At 33.3% G+C, this 18,014-nt stretch overlaps 1 protein-coding gene across 1 annotated transcript in view; it reads right to left on the bottom strand.

The window, feature by feature from the left end:
- The window catches only part of LOC145259684 (putative oxidoreductase YjmC), an 87,600-nt gene that overhangs the window by 26,985 nt on the left and 42,601 nt on the right, over positions 1 to 18,014 (bottom strand). Inside the window, exons 2-5 of the mRNA XM_080117352.1 lie at positions 9,407 to 9,514; positions 7,108 to 7,188; positions 1,728 to 1,789; positions 327 to 380 (exon numbers count right to left, since the gene is read on the bottom strand). Coding sequence (XP_079973478.1) covers positions 327 to 380; positions 1,728 to 1,789; positions 7,108 to 7,188; positions 9,407 to 9,514 — 305 coding nt within the window. The remainder of the gene's footprint in view (positions 1 to 326; positions 381 to 1,727; positions 1,790 to 7,107; positions 7,189 to 9,406; positions 9,515 to 18,014) is intronic.

Genomic DNA, 18,014 nt, shown 5'->3' with positions numbered 1-18,014 from the left:
TCAAGAGTCTACTACAATTTTAAATGCCTGTACAAAAAAGTCTGGAAACTTATTGAAGGTACCTCGTACATTCCCCACAAGTGCAGAGTTAGACACAAAGTCAGTTTTTCATGTGGAGAAAAATCTGGTTCCCCATAAAAAAGGGAATTCTGGATTAGGACAAAAATTAAAATTGCCTCTGTATAGAAACGGTTTCTCCTGCACGGATTGAGGACACAAAACGAGAAGTGTACAACTAGAACAGATGCTACACTTTGAAGGGTGACTGAAAAAAATGTATACATCCTTTGGACAATTTTATAAGTATGTAAACCTCAAAAACTTACCCTTTGACCTCTTGTTGGCACCATAAGTGGGGATGTGTTGGTAAAAGCCATTCCCTATAAGTAAGGAAACATTAAGTGAAAACTTTATAAAGCTGCCATTTAATAAAAATTAATATCTTACAAATGTGTTTTGTTATAAGAATGTGTTAACAATTATTTAACCATGGGAATGTGTTAAAAAAAACTTTTACCAAAGGAATTCATTAAAAAAAAAAAATAAATAAATAAAAAATAAAAATACCATGAGAATGCATTAAAAACAAATAAGAAAGACAAAAAGACATGACATATATATAAAAGTGAAATTATCTCTGTGTGTGTACATTTCCCTATCAAACTACTCTGTCAATTTTCAGTTTACAAACTCGAGATTTGACATAAGAGATACTGAGATTTGAGAAAATCTTTTTAATTGGTTTTCGGCCATAAATTTGGCTGTCAAGAGGTCAAAGTTCAATGATTTGACCTTTGAAAACCGGTTCCTCATTACCTTTGCCTCAATGCTCAAACAGCCTTCCCGAGGATATCTGTGTCAGTAATATATATATATATATATAGTGAAACTGGTAATTAGTAAAAACCTGAAGAGAGTGCTCAATACTATTGCAGAGCAAATATGCGTTTTATTTTTTATTTTTTTATTACCGTTTTATCTGTTTGGTTACATATGTTTCGGATGTTGGACCGTGTTTACGATTCAGCAGCCTCGTCAGAAAATAAAACATATATATAACAGGCCACCTGGCATGGCCCAGTCGTAAAATACACATATTATATTTTAATTAATGCAGAATTCTTATTTATTAATATTATTATTTATCATAAACAGAAATACCATAGGTATTAAATGTAATGTTGAATTCCTTTAGAAAAATTAAGTAAAACACGGAAAGAAACTGCGACATATGCATGTGAGTATGTTTTTTCTAAACAGTTCATTTCTTGTAATAAAAAAAAAAAAAATACCCAAACTGAGATCAGAATCAAAACCTAAAGTCGAGTACAAAAATCCTTAGGCCAGCGTGCCATGATCTTTAAAAAGTGTTTTCAAACCTACTTATTCTTAACATAGGTAATCTGTCATGTTAACGATTCATACATGCGCATTAGTGAAACGGTTAACAAACGGATAAAAATCTGATGACTCCCCACAAGTACCAATTTTTTACATTTTGACCCCTTAGCAACCATTTTTTTTTTTTGCCTGGACGAAAACCGATTAAAAAGTTTTCCACATGTCTGAATACCCAATATACAAAATTTCAAGTTTAGATCAAAAATACGTTGAGAATTGTCCTCACACATACACACACACACAGATTCTCACTTAGGAAGGAGGGGGGTCACCCTGTACCAGCCAGAATAATGATCCTACGTGGGTTATGAATAAGGTTTTCTCACCAAAAGGCCTTCATTTGCTGCTCGGATTGTGTACCATCCAGCAATTCCAAAATGGTTGGATCCTTTTCAAAAAAAAATAAAAATCGTAAACAATTGAAATATTGGCTTCTTTTTTTCTTTTTTTTTTTTTGTGTTAACTTGAAGATGTTTACTCCCAAATGATGCGGCCATTTCTTTTTCATAACTAGTTTTGTCTGTTTATTGTAACAGTGACAAGTCAAAATTAAACCATTCGGCTTACTTCTCCCTTTTCTTTCCATGTTTCACTTAAAAATGCTCAATTTTTCGGTTTACTGAGTATTCAAAGAATTGTTTTTTTATTTGTTTTCTGAATTTTGCATATTTATTTATTTATTTATTTTTGTTGTGAATATCCCGAGTTATGATTAAAAATTAGCATTTTCCTAAACCTTTAAAAGAAAACATCTTCCTTAATCCTACAACTAACCCTAAGTCTGTATGACAATAGCTCCCCAAATAGATACTAACTTATATAAACTACCCTCTTTCTCTCACAGATATCTAGATGAGGGTTTTAGAAGGGTGCTCATTGCCATCCAGACTAAAGATTAGTAGTATTTTTTTTTTTTTTAAGTTGCTGAAGAATGTATTTGTTTAGCAAACCATGGATAGCAACATAGATATGTCCTAAAAATTTTTTTTAAAAGTTTTTTTTTTTTTTTACATAACTCCCGGAAAAAGCGTACCAAAAGGGGTGTATAAAAATAATTTACATGGTTTAATTTCAAATGAGGACAACTTTGACTTGTTATCGCTACAGAAAAAAAAAAGAAAAAAAAAAATCTAGTCATAAAAAATAGGTATGCCATTTGGGAGTTAACATCTTCAATATAGATTTTTTTTTTAAATTTTTCTTTTAATGTTTATAATTTATAGCTAGCAATGGGGAGCCGATTGAAAAGGAACAAGTCCATTCAAATATGAAATAAGAAAACTGATTAATTTAGATGTGTTTTGAAAATTTTGGATGATCTTATTTTGAAGTTAAATGTGCTTCGTTTGGCAATTTTTTATTATCCATATAATATTCTGGTTGTTCCTTCCTTAGTAAGTCCATACATTAAACTTCTTTTTAAAAAGCCAAATTTGCTAAATTTAGCTTTAAAAAGGCCAATCTGGCAACCTTTAGTCCAGACATTACTAATTTGAAAAAAGCTAAATACAATTTTTTAAAGGCCAAACTGCTTCATAAAAAGCCAAATTCACAAAATTTGGCTCTAAAAAGACCAATCTTGCAACCCTGGACAAGAATATAAAAGTGACCTCCCTTTGATGTAGCCTCGTTTTCGAATATCATTATAATAATACATGATCATTGTTGTAATATTGTTAGAAAGGAACTCGGTAATTTCAATGTACAGCAGTTCTTCACTAAAAGAAAGAAATCAGTGAAACACTACATAAAAAGGGAACATTCAAAAGTAACAGGGCAAAAAAAGAACATTGTCAAGAAGTGGTCGACTGAAGTAGTTAATTAAAGAGTGTCTCTTACAGTGTAATTTTATTATTTGTATTGAACTATGTAGCACAATATTTTCAGGGTATTTATTTCTTTTTATCTCATTTGGGTCAGTTCTATATTTAAAAATACAATGGACACTATTTTCATAGAAATGTTAATAAACTCATATCTGCTACGTGTTATTGGGTTTTCTGTACAAAAAATAATTTTTTCCGTTATTTCTGATCAGTTCACTTCTTGTAAGTCAAAAAAAAAAAAAAAATACTCGAGCTGAGATTGATTCCAAAACCTAAAGATGCTGAATACCCTCTATACAAAAGTTTAAGTATGTAGATCAAAAATTCGTTGAGTATATAGGTTGAGAAGTGTCCTCTCACACACACACAAATACGCACACGCACACACACACATACTCATAGAGAACTTGAATGCCTACTAGACACTATCCTCGAGTGTCTAAGGTCTCTCTGTACAGGGGTTTGTCAGAACAATCTGGCATGAGGATACTTTTCCATAGAAGTAAACCCTGACCAAATATTCAAAATCACATAGTATTCGCAGCCCAAATAAGATCTCCTCACTACGGCTACCCCACAGCTTTTCCGAGGAACGGTGCACCTTCTCCAAGTGATATTACCTCAAGTAATAGCACGAAACTGGATACTCCACCAGACTAGATAAATTCTTGTCCTGCAATCCAGTAAGACCATGAGACCAACATAAAAGATATACTACAATGTACAAAAATGGTTAATTGGGGAGAAGAAAATTATGTTCTCAATTTCTTTACTAACTCAGTGCTTGAGAAATAAAGAACTTTAATGGAACATTCGAATATCTATGTATCTCATATAGACTTCAAGTGTCAGCCCCAGGTTGTGGGCCCCTTGATTTCTGAGAACTTCGACTGAAGTAAAATAAAACAAAAATAGATATATAGATTAAATGAAACCTCAAAGTGCCAAGATGTGGAATGATATGCATTTTGCATACGTGTGATAAGAAAGCTGGAGTGTGTCGACGGCGGACAGAGGAATGCATTCATGTCAAAAGGGAATCAATGTATTGCAATCATTATTGAAATGGCAAGAGAACAGCAAGAAGTGGGAAATAAACTGACCACTGATTTAGAGTCACATTATTGTGTAGACTGCAACAGCCGTACTAAAAACTGTGTCACACGTCAAAGTACAGGCTGTCCAAAAAGTCACTGAAGGGTTTTCAACTTAAATAGATTATTTTTAATGATATCTTTCTGTAATTTTAGCACAATCTGACTAAGACATCAGGAAATTAAAAAACAAAAAATGCAAAATTATAACAATATTTATTCATGTAAAATAATATGTCGTCCATTTTCAGCTGTGAATATTTGTGCTCTTTCCAAAACATTCGGCCCTGTCGGTGGGGCATTAGAATACGCCGACTGCCCCCCCCTGCAGAGGGTAAAAGTCCCTCAAAGGGGGTCCTGGATATGACCTTAAACTATATCCAGTGGTGAGGCCCCAGCTTGTGGGCTTTGGGGAATGTGGAGCCATCCTTTAATTGCCTTTGCTCCCAGGTCCACTCTGACCCGGAGTGGTAGTACCTGTTAGGGTCTCAACTATGGGCTAAATAGAAACCGACGTGAAAACAACAAATATATTCTGTTAAAAAAATTTTTCTTCAAAATCTTTGGATTCCGCATTAAACCCGAAAAGGGTTGATATGCCGTAAAACAAAAACAACCAACCAACCAAAACATTCACGACAAATTACAGAATTTCTGGATTGCGATTTAACTCCCTTACTTCGTTCCACAAGCTGGCAGACGTCAAAACGTCAAACCCCAAACCCTGCAAGTACTGAAAGAAAAACATTAGGGACGAAATAAGGTACAATCTGTCATGAATAATGTTTTGGAAAGAGCATAAGTATGCAAAGCTGAAAATGGGCAACATTTAAAAAACATTTTTCATAAAGAAAGATTGTTTGAATTTTACCTTTTTTTTTTAAATTTCCCAATGTTTTAGTCAGATTGTGTTAAATTACAGAAAGATATCAAAAATAAAGAATCTATTTAAGTTCAAAATCCTTCAGAGACTTTTTGGACACCCTGTAGTTCATCTCTATTGCTTGGCAGTGAAATCCTTTGCTACATGTCTGTATTTAGCATTCCAATCCAAATCTTCAGTTGGCCTTCGCTGCACCTACTCCAGCTGGTTGATGCAATTAGGGTTACCAACTTGCAGATGAATTCCTGCTGAGAGCATCGAAGAATGTAACCAAACCAACAAAGTTTGCTTGTAATAAACTATTATTTAATTTTTATAATTTTTAAAATTAAGTATTCTATTTTTTCTGGTTATTTTTTTTTTTTTTACTGTTTTACTCATTTTCACCCCAAGTAAGGTGTATTGTCACTTGGGACATAAAAAGTTACTATTTGAGATCGTGTCTAATGGAGGACTGTGGGGAATGTAGGGGACTAGGACATATAAATCCTAATCCCGTTACAAAAGAAATAATGAAACGAATGGAATTGAAGGAAACAAAAACTCAATTGATGGATAAGATAAACATCGTTTATTTACTGTTGAAAAAATGAACATTTTAGATATAACATGTGTTCATGTCCGCGCGGGTGTAACCATCATTCGTCGCGGGACTGGTGTTGTAGAAAGAAAAGGAAATGTGTGTTCATCTCAAGTTCGGGTCACTATCGTTTGTCCGCGTGTGGGAAAAGAAGTGAGTAATGTAATGGAACGAGAAATGGCAGTCCAGCGTGTAGATAAAGAAGAGGATAGAAGGTTGACGTCAGTTAGCAGTCAGCTACACGAAGGTGTTCTCAGGGACCAGTAGTAGATAGAGAGAGAAAGAGTGTAAAGGTGTACATACGCTCTGTTAGCTTTTTGTCCCATATAGTAGCAAGTGGTGTGAGGTACGTGGTCGGTCAGTCTACGGACCGACCACGAAAGCTGGTCCTAAAAAGGGATTGAAAACAGCTTGTCTCTTCATTTTATAGGTGTTTCCGGTGTGTCTTTTGCGCATGTGTGGATTTCCATTGAAAGGAAGTGACGTCGTCCATCTGTGTGCGTACATGTGCGCGAGTACATGTGTGTACGTTAGCGTGTGTGTATATACACGTGAATGTGAGTGTATGTACGCGAACATGAATATATGTACGTGTGTGGACGTGGGCGCGTATGTTTGTGTGTGCGTATGTATATGACAAGAAATATAGCTTGAAATGTGAACGCGTGTTTTTGTGTGAGACTCGAAAAGGCTTGCACAGGAGTTCAGACGCGAGATGTCTATTCACATTACATTTAAACTTCTGAAGGGGGGGGGTCCAGTCGGGAAGCAGAAAACAGGGAGAGAATTCCAAAGTCTAGCAGTCTGAGGGAAGAAACTATTAAGAGTATGAAGGTTTTTCAAAAGAGAAAGGTGTGATTTTGCTGCTTGTCAGGTTTGTCGGGAGTATGTTGAGAGGAAACAAGTGTCATGTGTTCATCAGAGCGCATTCCATTAAAGTCCTTGTAAAACAGGCACAGGGATGCATCATTGCGGTGATGGGACAGAGGTTGGAGCTGGGTTGATAGTCCAGGATGTATTAGACTGATCACTGATTTAGAGTCACATTATTGTGTAGGCTGCAACAACCGTACTAAAAACTGTGTCACACGTCAAAGTACAGGCTGTCCAAAAAGTCACTGAAGGGTTTTCAACTTAAATAGATTATTTTTAATGATATCTTTCTGTAATTTTAGTTTTTGGATCCTTCCTAATGGTGAAAGAATGGCGATAGATGCACCAGACCAGATGTGGCAACAAAATTTGATGAATGTGTGAATTGTGGCTTTGTAAAGATATTTAAATCAGAAAAGCATTTAAAAATGCAAATTGTCTTATATTTACCTGTGGCGCAGACCCAACCAATGCCGATTTCTTTAGCTTTTTTGATAGCCAAATCAATACAAAATTTGCCAACTACGGGACCTGTGCAGAAGAAAAATGAGAAACATTATTACAATTATGTAAAAATGGAGAGAAAAAGAAAATCCAACATATAAAATTACCTTTCCAGATTTTGAAAGTCAGACCTAAATAGTATTTAAGCTGAAATATCAAACTTTGATTCTGACTAGCCAATTTGCATTCGTTATTATTGTACTGTATTATTGCCACTACAATAGCGTACTTTGTTTTTTTGGAAGTCACTCCAGACAAAGCATGTAAAAAAAAACAAAATAATAATAATTCAAGGTTTAAACCATTCAAGGATAAACTGCGAGATGGATAGATTCCAACTCAAAAAACAGGAATTCTTCCTTCTTCATCAGAAACATTGTTTACAGAATGATAAATCGTTAGACAAATTAGTGTTAACCTACCAATCGGCACGTAGGCAACGTCTGCCATAGCTATCTCGTCCAGTACAATAGGAATCGCAAGATCAAAGCAATGGTTTGCATGCTCATTTGAATGAGCAACAGCGCCAAGCTGCCTCTGCGAGATAATGGCTATAAATTTAAGCCGGAACCATAACCGATGCTGTCCCGGTATTATAAAAGACGTATCTTTCTGTTCCATCGGAGCCTGCTATAGTGGTCCTCATTGCTTGTGGTGGTAGTGGCAGTGATGGTGGCTTCGTTGGCAGGTCACGGTCATCATTGCCGCTTATGCAGTGCATGTGTGAATCGGCCAACTGACTCAACATGCGCAAGATGTTGCCATAGCCGTCCTGTTTCGAACCCACACGGTGCATGAGACAAGGGATTGCTCATAGACAACTTGATTTCTGGCTAAGAGTGTCATACTTAGTAGAGCAGCCACCACACTGTGATCTATTGAGATTAAGCCCTTAACCGAACCAATTTGTCGGCACATGTGGAAAAGGTATGCTCCCACTTCTGAACCGGGCAGTGATTTGGCAGTGATTTAAGCTGAAGGTGGCTACCTTGAATAGATGTCAGCTCTACTACATAATCAAATTACCTGAATTGATCTTTAAAATAAATGTTAAAAAAAAAAAAAAAAGCTGTAGTGTTTTTTTTTTTTTAGGGCGACAAATTTATTGTTCCAGCCTGTAAATAGACACCTAATTGTAGCTTTTTTGTCCAAGTATTTCACATACCTTAGCAAACTACATGTAGAAACTAGCAGAGTGCCCGGCGTTGCCCGTTTGTAAAAACACACTGAAATTCATTGCCTCAATTCAATTTTGAAAGACAATGGATACCCCGGGGTAAGGATAGCTGCGTGTGTAATTGTGAGGCGAGGGTTACTCAATCCCAACCACATCTCTCCTGAATCAGCACCTCTTGAGTCTAGTGGCAAGGAGAAATCCAGGACGATTGGAAACAATGCCGAGATAAGTGGAGAGCACATACAACACTTGTTATTCTATAATGGTCATCCATTTTAGTGCTGGCTAGATTCAATGGCGTTTAACTTTGGTAATCTAACGAGAACCGGTGTATCAACGTGATCATGGCTTACAAGCTTAAATATAATATTTTAATTTATGCAAATTTCATATTTATTATTATAGAGCCAATACTTTATTATTTTCATTTATGCAGATTTCGTATTGATTATTATATTGTACCCAATATATAGTAGTGATTTCAAAAGTAAAAAAAAAAAATAATAATAAAATAAGACTTGTGTGTCATCGGCTAGAATTGAAACCAAAAGAATTAGCACTCCAGCCTTAGTCGTTACCGTTTGAACTATCGTCATTAAAAATGAACTGACTTTAATGTACGAATATATATTTGTGCATGCATACAAGAGAACTTTAAGTCGAGTTATGCCACCAAGTTTCAATTTTTTTTTTTTTTTATCTTCCTCTTGTTAATTTTTTTTGCAATGCATTCTCATATTAATTTTTTTTATTTTGTTGCATTTCTATGGTAAATTTTTTTAATGAATTCTCATGGTTAAATAATTGTTGACACATTCTTATAAAAAAACACATTTGTAAGATATTACTTTTGTTAAATGGCAGCTTTATAAAGTTTTTTCTTAATAAATGCTTCCTTTCTGGACAGAATAAAAAAAAAAATAGGAGGAACTACTTTTGGAACGCCCCCTCATATCTCATATCATGATTATATTACTTTTCTCGGGGAGTCAACAATAGAACCTCCATTTTCATTTGCAAAAAAAAAAAAAAAAAAAAAAAGTTTCATAATAAGTAAAAGCAACTTACCAAGAACGTTGCAGCCATCAACTAGTGCGGTTCCGGGTGTTTCTTTAAGCACCTTCGGATCATCTTTGGAAGACGTAGTATTTGATTGCAAATCTCGAACATACATATCTGCAACAGAGATAATAAAATAAAAAAAATAAATAAATAAATAAGTATTCATATCCTATTCCTTATTTGGACATACCATTTTCGTCTTGGATGTTATCCTTACACTATTTTGGCCGATTGTCAGGCGCATTTTATCCAATTAAAAAATTTGCATGGAATTTTGAATAAAGCCCTTCATTTTTTTTTTTAATGAAAACTGCTCCAGACAAAACATAAGACCACTAGGTGTAAAAAAAAAAAAACTAAAAAAAGTTACTTCAAGGTCAAAACTAGCCAACAATAAGTGTTATACAGACAGATTTTGAGACAGAATAGAAAATGGATCATAAGTTTACTTTCAGCAGCTGCGTAACTCTCGCTGCTCCTATTTTGTCCTTTTTTTTTCTTACATTCCAGGAGTGATATTTCTGACAAAGTGGAAAGAATTGCTGTTTACTGGGTCAGAATCTATTCAACCTAACATTTAACATTCAAGTAGTTTTTTTTATTTTAGTTCCTTACATTAAGATTGTCTGAAGATAGTGGTTTCAATCCTACCCAAAGCAGACTAGAGATGTAGTTGGCCAAAACATGGTGAGACAACAACAACTATGGAAGGCAGTAACTAATAGGAATACAGTTACGAGACTCAGGATTCCTATCCCATCACGGATAATCACCTGAAGAACGCTAGAGGATGAGTTAGCCAAAACATGGTGAAACAACAACAACAAGATAAGGATAACAGTTCGCAAATAAATAGTTTTTTTCCAAGAACTGCCCATGTTGCCACAAGTTTGCTTCACTGAGGGCTACAACATAATCATCTTCAAATTCAATAAGTAGAAAGGAGAGTAGAAAGTGGACCTCGCGTTCACTTTCGGCAGCCACATAACTCTCACTTCCTTTATTTTGTCCTTTAGTCCTCGCATTCCATGAATAATGTTTCTGACAAAGAGGGAAGAATTGCTGTTTTCTCGGCGAGAATCCATTCCATCTAAAACTTAATGTTTGACAAGTTTTTAACTTTGAAGTATTTTTTTTTAAGCTCCTTACATCAAGTGGCTTCACACCTCACTATATAAGGAAGAGACACACGTAGTTCAGGTAATCGAAGTTAGACTAAATCAGAGTTAGTCAGAGCGCGAGAGTTTTTGTAGTCAAGATGAGGAAACAGAAAAAAAGAAAGAGATCTGAATCGATTCAACGATACAGATGCCCTCCCAGAAATGAGGAAAATCCTGAATAAAGGCCGTCTACAAATAATAATAATAAAGTCGTGTTTTAGAAGCATGCATGCTTTGGTTTCAAGATTGAAGTGCAATCGTTGTGAAAGGCACCGACCGAATTAAGGTGACACGCACACATACAACCAATCAGATGCATTTCTTTGGATTTCTAAAAAAATTGCTGATTCAATCAACCATGAATGCATACAAAGACAGACTTTTTTTCCTTTAATCGAAAATGTATCAAAATCCATGACAAAGTCTACGCGTATCGTTATATGCCCAGTATGCGGATAATGGTGACTTGACCCGAACAACCTGATCACGTCAGGTTGATGCATGAGTGTCAAAGGTTAAAGTTGACAAACTTAATAACATGGTTTTAGCCCGACAGGCGAGTGCAGCTGTGAGTTCACAGTTAATGTGTCGGTTGGTACAGCCCAGTGCGGGTGGGAATGTCGATCAAGTTGAGGATCAAAAAAAAAAAAAAACCCCACCTCGCAACCCCAATATACAAAAGGAAGGGACGCATGTGAGTTTTTAGTCAGAACAAGAGAAGTAGTGGAACCAGAGTGAGAGAGCAAGAAATAAGGTTCCGAGATTCAGAGGTGAGAGTCTTGCAGTCAAGGTGAGAGAACAGAAAAAGAAGATGCAGAGGCCTTTCCAAAAATAAAGATGAAAATCATGGATCTACAAATAATAAACGTGTTTTAGGAGCATGCATTATTTGATTTCCAGATTAGAAGCAATCTTCACGTTTGTGTGTGTGTGTGTGTGTGTGTGTGTGCGCCACACACACACACACACAAACGTGACTGTATACACACATGTGCACACACAAAGACAGACGATCAACGGCCATGCCATAGTTATATACAGAGTGGAACGATAACATTGACAGGTGAGTGTGGCTGCGAGTTCAGAGTTTGGTGCAGCCTAGCACGAGTCTGAACATCAATTGGGTTGAGGGTCACTCCACACCCAGCAACCCCAATATATAAGAAAGGGACACACGTAAGTTTTTAGTCAGAATAAGAGAACTCGTCAGAGATAGAGAGCGAGATTCGGAGGAGAGAGTCTTGCAGTTATGATGAGGAAATGGAAAAGAAGCTAGAGTCAGAGAGAATGAGACAGGGTTTGAAATTCAGAGGAGAGAGTCTTATAGCCAAGATGGAGAAATAGAAAAACAGAAAGAGATGCCCTCCCAGATATGAGATGAGATATAATAAAGGTGGTCTACAAATAATAAACAAGTCGTGTTTTAGGTTGGTTGGTTGGTTGGTTGGTTGTTTTACGGCATATCAACCCTTTTCAGGTTATTTAATGCCGAATCCAAAGATTTTGAAGAAAATTTTTTTAATAGAATATATTTGTTGTTTTCAAGTCGGTTTCTATTCAACCCATAGTTGGGACCCTAACAGGTACTACCACTCCAGGTCAGAGTGGACCTGGGAGCAATGGCAATTAAAGGATGGCTCCACACTCCCCAAAGCACGAAAGCTGGGGCCTCACCATCGGATATAGTTTAAAGTCATATCCAGGACCCGTGTTTTAGGAGCATGTATTATTTGATTTTCAGATTGAAGGCAGCCATCGTGAGGGGCATCGACCGAAGAAAGGAGAAAAGGTATGTGTCTTAGGATCTCCTTATAGACTGTATGTGTGTGACGCACACACACAAAGACAGTTAATCAACGGCCATATATATAGACCCACATACACAAAATATACACCCAGGTATCCAATACATTAACCTCTTGAACGATAATGTTTACATCTTAGTCTTCTGCCGAGCCCATGTTCATCAATTCAATCAATCGTCATCTCGATCTACTCCAAACCATAACTTACGTTCAAATGTGTCCAATTGGAAACTATCCCAGACTCAAAACTGTCCTCAACCGTCGCAAAAAAAAAAGAAAAAAAAAAAGAAAGAAAAGCATGACTATCCGTAAACTTTCTAATTATTGAAAAGCTCTCTACATTCCACAGCTAAACTTCTTAATTCGAAACTGTCCTCAACTGTTGCAAAACCAGGACTGTCCATGAATTGTTCCTAACTATCGGAAAGTCTCACAGAACTCATTGAAACTCCTCAAAGTTCCCGTGTGTGTGTGTGTGTGTGACTCCATCAACCCTTATTGTGTGAAATATATAGATAATCCCTAGGGGGCGATACTAATGCAGCGGTGTAATGGATATAAGCGAGGTCCAAAAGTAAGATGAATACAGAAGTGAAAGGAGTTTTTGGTTTTTATCCCTTTTATTTATTATTTATTTTATTTATTTTTTTATCCGTTATTCATTTTTTTATCTATTATTTATTTTATCTATTATTTATTTATTTTTATCTATTTTTTTATCTATTATTTTTATCTATTATTTTTATCTATTATTTTTATCTATTATTTATTTTTATCTATTATTTATTTTATTTATTATTTATTTATATCTATTATTTATTTTTTTTATCTATTATTTATTTTTATCTATTATTTATTTATTTTTATCTATTATTTATTTTTTATCTATTATTTATTTTTATCTATTATTTATTTATTTTTATCTATTATTTATTTTTTATCTATTATTTATTTTTATCTATTATTTATTTATTTTTATCTATTATTTATTTTTTATATATTATTTATTTATTTTTATCTATTATTTATTTTTTATCTATTATTTATTTATTTTTATCTATTATTTATTTTTTATCTATTATTTATTTTTTATCTATTATTTATTTTTATCTATTATTTATTTATTTTTATCTATTATTTATTTTTTATCTATTATTTATTTATTTTTATCTATTATTTATTTTTATCTATTATTTATTTATTTTTATCTATTATTTATTTTTATCTATTATTTATTTATTTTTATCTATTATTTATTTTTTATCTATTATTTATTTTTATCTATTATTTATTTATTTTTATCTATTATTTATTTTTTATCTATTATTTATTTATTTTATCTATTATTTATTTTTTATCTATTATTTATTTTTATCTATTATTTATTTATTTTTATCTATTATTTATTTTTTATCTATTATTTATTTTTATCTATTATTTATTTATTTTTATCTATTATTTATTTTTATCTATTATTTATTTATTTTTATCTATTATTTATTTTTTATCTATTATTTATTTATTTTTATCAATTATTTATTTTTTATCTATTATTTATTTATTTTTATCTATTATTTATTTTTTATCTATTATTTATTTTTTATCTATTTATTTTTTATCTATTATTTATTTTTATCTATTATTTATTTTTATCTATTTGTTTATCTATTATTTATTTTTTATCTATTATTTATTTATTTTTATCTATTATTTATTTTTTATCTATTATTTATTTATTTTTATCTATTATTTATTTTTTATCTATTATTTATTTATTTTTATCTATTATTTATTTTTTATCTATTATTTATTTTATCTATTATTTATTTTATCTATTATTTATTTATTTTTATCTATTTTTTTATCTATTATTTATTTTTTATCTATTACTTATTTTATCTATTATTTATTTTATCTATTACTTATTTTTATCTATTATTTATTTTATCTATTATTTATTTTATCTATTATTTATTTATTTTTTATCTATTATTTATTATCTATTGTTTATTTTATCTATTATTTCTTTTTTATCTATTTCATTTTTTTATCTATTTTTTTATTTTATCTGTGTAGAATGTAAATAAATATAAAATGTAAATAAATATAAAATGTAAATAAATATAAAATGTAAATAAATATAAAATGTAAATAAATATAAAATGTAAATAAATATAAAATGTAAGAAAACCACAAAATTCTACATGCATGCATATACACAAATACATGCATGCATATACACAAATACATGCACACATATACGCAAATACATGCACACATATACGCAAATACATGCACACATATACGCAAATACATGCACACATATATGCAAATACATGCACACATATATGCAAATACATGCATACATATACACAAATACATGCATACATATACACAAATACATGCATAAAACATCCATACTCTCATACACCCGCGAACATATATACATAGACATACATACACCCATCCCATCCATCCATAGCCTTTGAGCCCCTGGGGGGGCATAGGCCATCTACAACTTTGTAGATGTTTTTGTAGCGAGGAGTTCTTTTTACAGGGTGAAGGTGCTGGTCCCACGCCCAACCTTCCCAGAAGGTACATACAGCGCCTAGCCTTCCCAAAATGGTCACCCATCTGGTACTGGCCAGGCTCGACGTTGCTTAACTTCGGTGATCTGGCGAAAACCAGTGTGTCAACATGATTGTGCTGTTTTTACATACATATACAAACATATACAATGCTTTATATTCACACTAACCGTAAACGCATATCCACATAATACACATTAATACCTATACACATATATCTACATATATAACCATATACAAACACGCATATCATATACGTATACATAAAAACAAACATACACACATACATATCATTTACTTATATACACAGATATACATGGAGGAAACTATTTCTACACACACCATGAATAAAGCTGTGATTTATTTCAGATACTTAAGTCCTTTTTCATGAAAATTTTCACTAAGTTATTACATATATAATGGAAAAAAAAACACATACCCTCTCACATAAAGTTTCATGCATGCGTAGAGCACTACATACACTCTCAATGTATAAAAGTTACATATAACTCAGCATATACACACATGAATACCTATAGACATACATATAGTACAGATACAAACTAATACAACATAGGCATAGAGAGGTGCTAGTCTAGCGGCACTGATGAGTTGTGATACAATGAAACAGGACTGTATGTCAATGACTACAAGTATATTTTAAAAAGCCCCCTTCTTTGGGTTGAGCACTATAGTAAATAATTTCACTCGCTACTTAATTTGGCTGAAAAAATGCGAAGCTCACGGTTTGTTTACAAACAAGCGTTTGAGCACTTTACAAGTGGTGGACGGATGTTTATTTAAATAGACATTCGGACAGATTAATTGCTGGTACTGCTTCCGTGGTCGAGGGGTAGAACTGCCGACTGTCAACACGACGGTTCTAGGTTCGATCCTCAGCTTGGGAGAGGTGCTAGTCTAGCGGCACTGATGAGTTGTGATACAACGAAACAGGACTGTATGTCGATGACTACAAATATATTTATATAAGTGAAATTGTCTGTCTGTATGCACATTTCTCTTCCAAACAACTCCATCAATTTTCAGTCTACAGACTCAGGATTTGACATAAGGGGTATTGAGATTTGGGAAAATCTTTTTAATTGGGTTTCGGCCAGAAATTTAGCTATCAAAGGGTCAAAGTTCAACAATTTGAGTCTTTGTGTAAAATATAACTTATGTTGTTCTTTTGACGTGTGGACAAATAAGGTATGTGTCCCTTTTGGTCTGTCTAAGTAAAACTGTCTCTGAAAGTCTATGTGTGAGACTTTTAGAGACAACTATATGTATTTGTGAAGAAGCAACGACAATGAACATTTTATATACATGCAGGACACAATGAATATTTCTATATTCTGTATACACATACTGATTACATATCAAAGATACTTATATACACCACTAGATGATACAAATGAGCCCATGTAATATATATTGACATATGCAAGAAATGCAAACACGTATATGTACAAGACGTGTGTGTGTATAGAAGAGTAAAATTGTGTGTTTCTGTGTGTGTGTGTACATTTCCCTACCAAACTACTCTGTTAATTTTCAATCTACAGACTCAAGATTTGACATAAGGGGTACTGAGATTTGGGAAAATCTTTTTAATCGTTTTTCGGCCAGAAATTTCGCTATCAAAGGGTCAAAGTGCAACGATTTGATCTTTGAGAACTCTACCAAACTCCTCCGCCAATTTTGGGTCTAAACACTTCAAATTTTAGATGTAGCTTACTTCCATATGGATCAAACTTTTTAATTTGATTTGAGCCCAAAACAATAAATGTTAAGGGGTCAAAATTGGGGTCAAAGTTTAAAAAAAATGACCTCTGCGGTCTCTACCAAATTACTCAGCCAATTTTTGGTCTAAACATTTGAAATTTTACATAAAGTGTATTCAGACATGCAGCAAGCTTTTTAATTAGTTTTTGGGTGGAAATTTGGCTGCCAAGAGGTAAAAGTTGAAATCGTTGACTTTTGCAGACTCTACCAAACTCCTCCGCTAATTTTGGATTTAAACACTTGAAATTTTAGATGTAGGTTACCTGGACAGGAGTCAAACTTTTTAATATATATATATATATATACATATATATGCACATAAAGTTATGAACAATACATAGAGTTTGAGCAAAGCCAGACTGAACAGCTAGTATATATGTATATAGACCCCAGCTATCGAACACTTGTATGTCTAGATAAAACTTGAAAAATACACAAGAAATACCTACAAAGTAGGTGTTTTTTATTCAGCGTAACCTTGGATCTATAATATCTAAAATTAAAAATTCATTATTTGGAGGTTAAATAGTCATTTATGTTATTTAATGTTATCAAAACATACACACATCTTTTAATGTTATCGTTTAAAAGGAAGTAACTGATTTTTTTTTTTTTTGCCCGTATGCCAATTCGTGTAAAGGACTAGAAGAGGTGAAAAAGAAAGAGGAGGGTAGGAAAGAGAAAGAGGGAAAACAATTGGGAGAGGTAAAGAGAGTAGAGGGCAGAAGTTATGCTACACTTTTGTCCCAGATAATGCCAGGTATCCCTGCCACAAATAAAACACTCAACACAGCAATACATAAGAACCACAAGATTTCCAGTTTATTCAAATCCTAAAAAAAAAATGACACGCATGCCAATGATTTGAGGACGGAATAATTGAACTTTCCGAAAGTCCATACGATTCACCTGTAAACTACAGGGTGGTCAAAAAGTCAGGTAACATGTTAAAGGTAGAAAAAACAATATGATCCATTATAATCTCTATTCGTTTAATATTATTTGTTTAAATATTTGAGTGTAATATATAAACTACCCCTCTTGATTTCTGGCTTTGGGGCTATGTAAAGGATAGCGTTTATGGCAAGAATCCTGATACAATAGCGTCTTTAAAGTTATTTATTGAAGAGGAGATTGCGCGGATATCAGCTGACATGATTACACGTGTTACACAATCAGTGGTTAATCGCTTCCAGCGATTGATAGAGAGAAATGGACGACAATTAACAAAATAAACATATTTCATGTTTGTTTCATTTTAGATTTCAATGTATGG

The sequence above is a fragment of the Euprymna scolopes genome, chromosome 35, assembly GCF_053919585.1.
Source record: "Euprymna scolopes isolate OS-2025 chromosome 35, ASM5391958v1, whole genome shotgun sequence".
Taxonomy (NCBI): Eukaryota; Metazoa; Mollusca; class Cephalopoda; order Sepiida; family Sepiolidae; genus Euprymna; species Euprymna scolopes.
The sequence above is the reverse complement of the archived record's forward strand: the minus strand, read 5'-3'. Positions and strand labels throughout refer to the sequence as shown.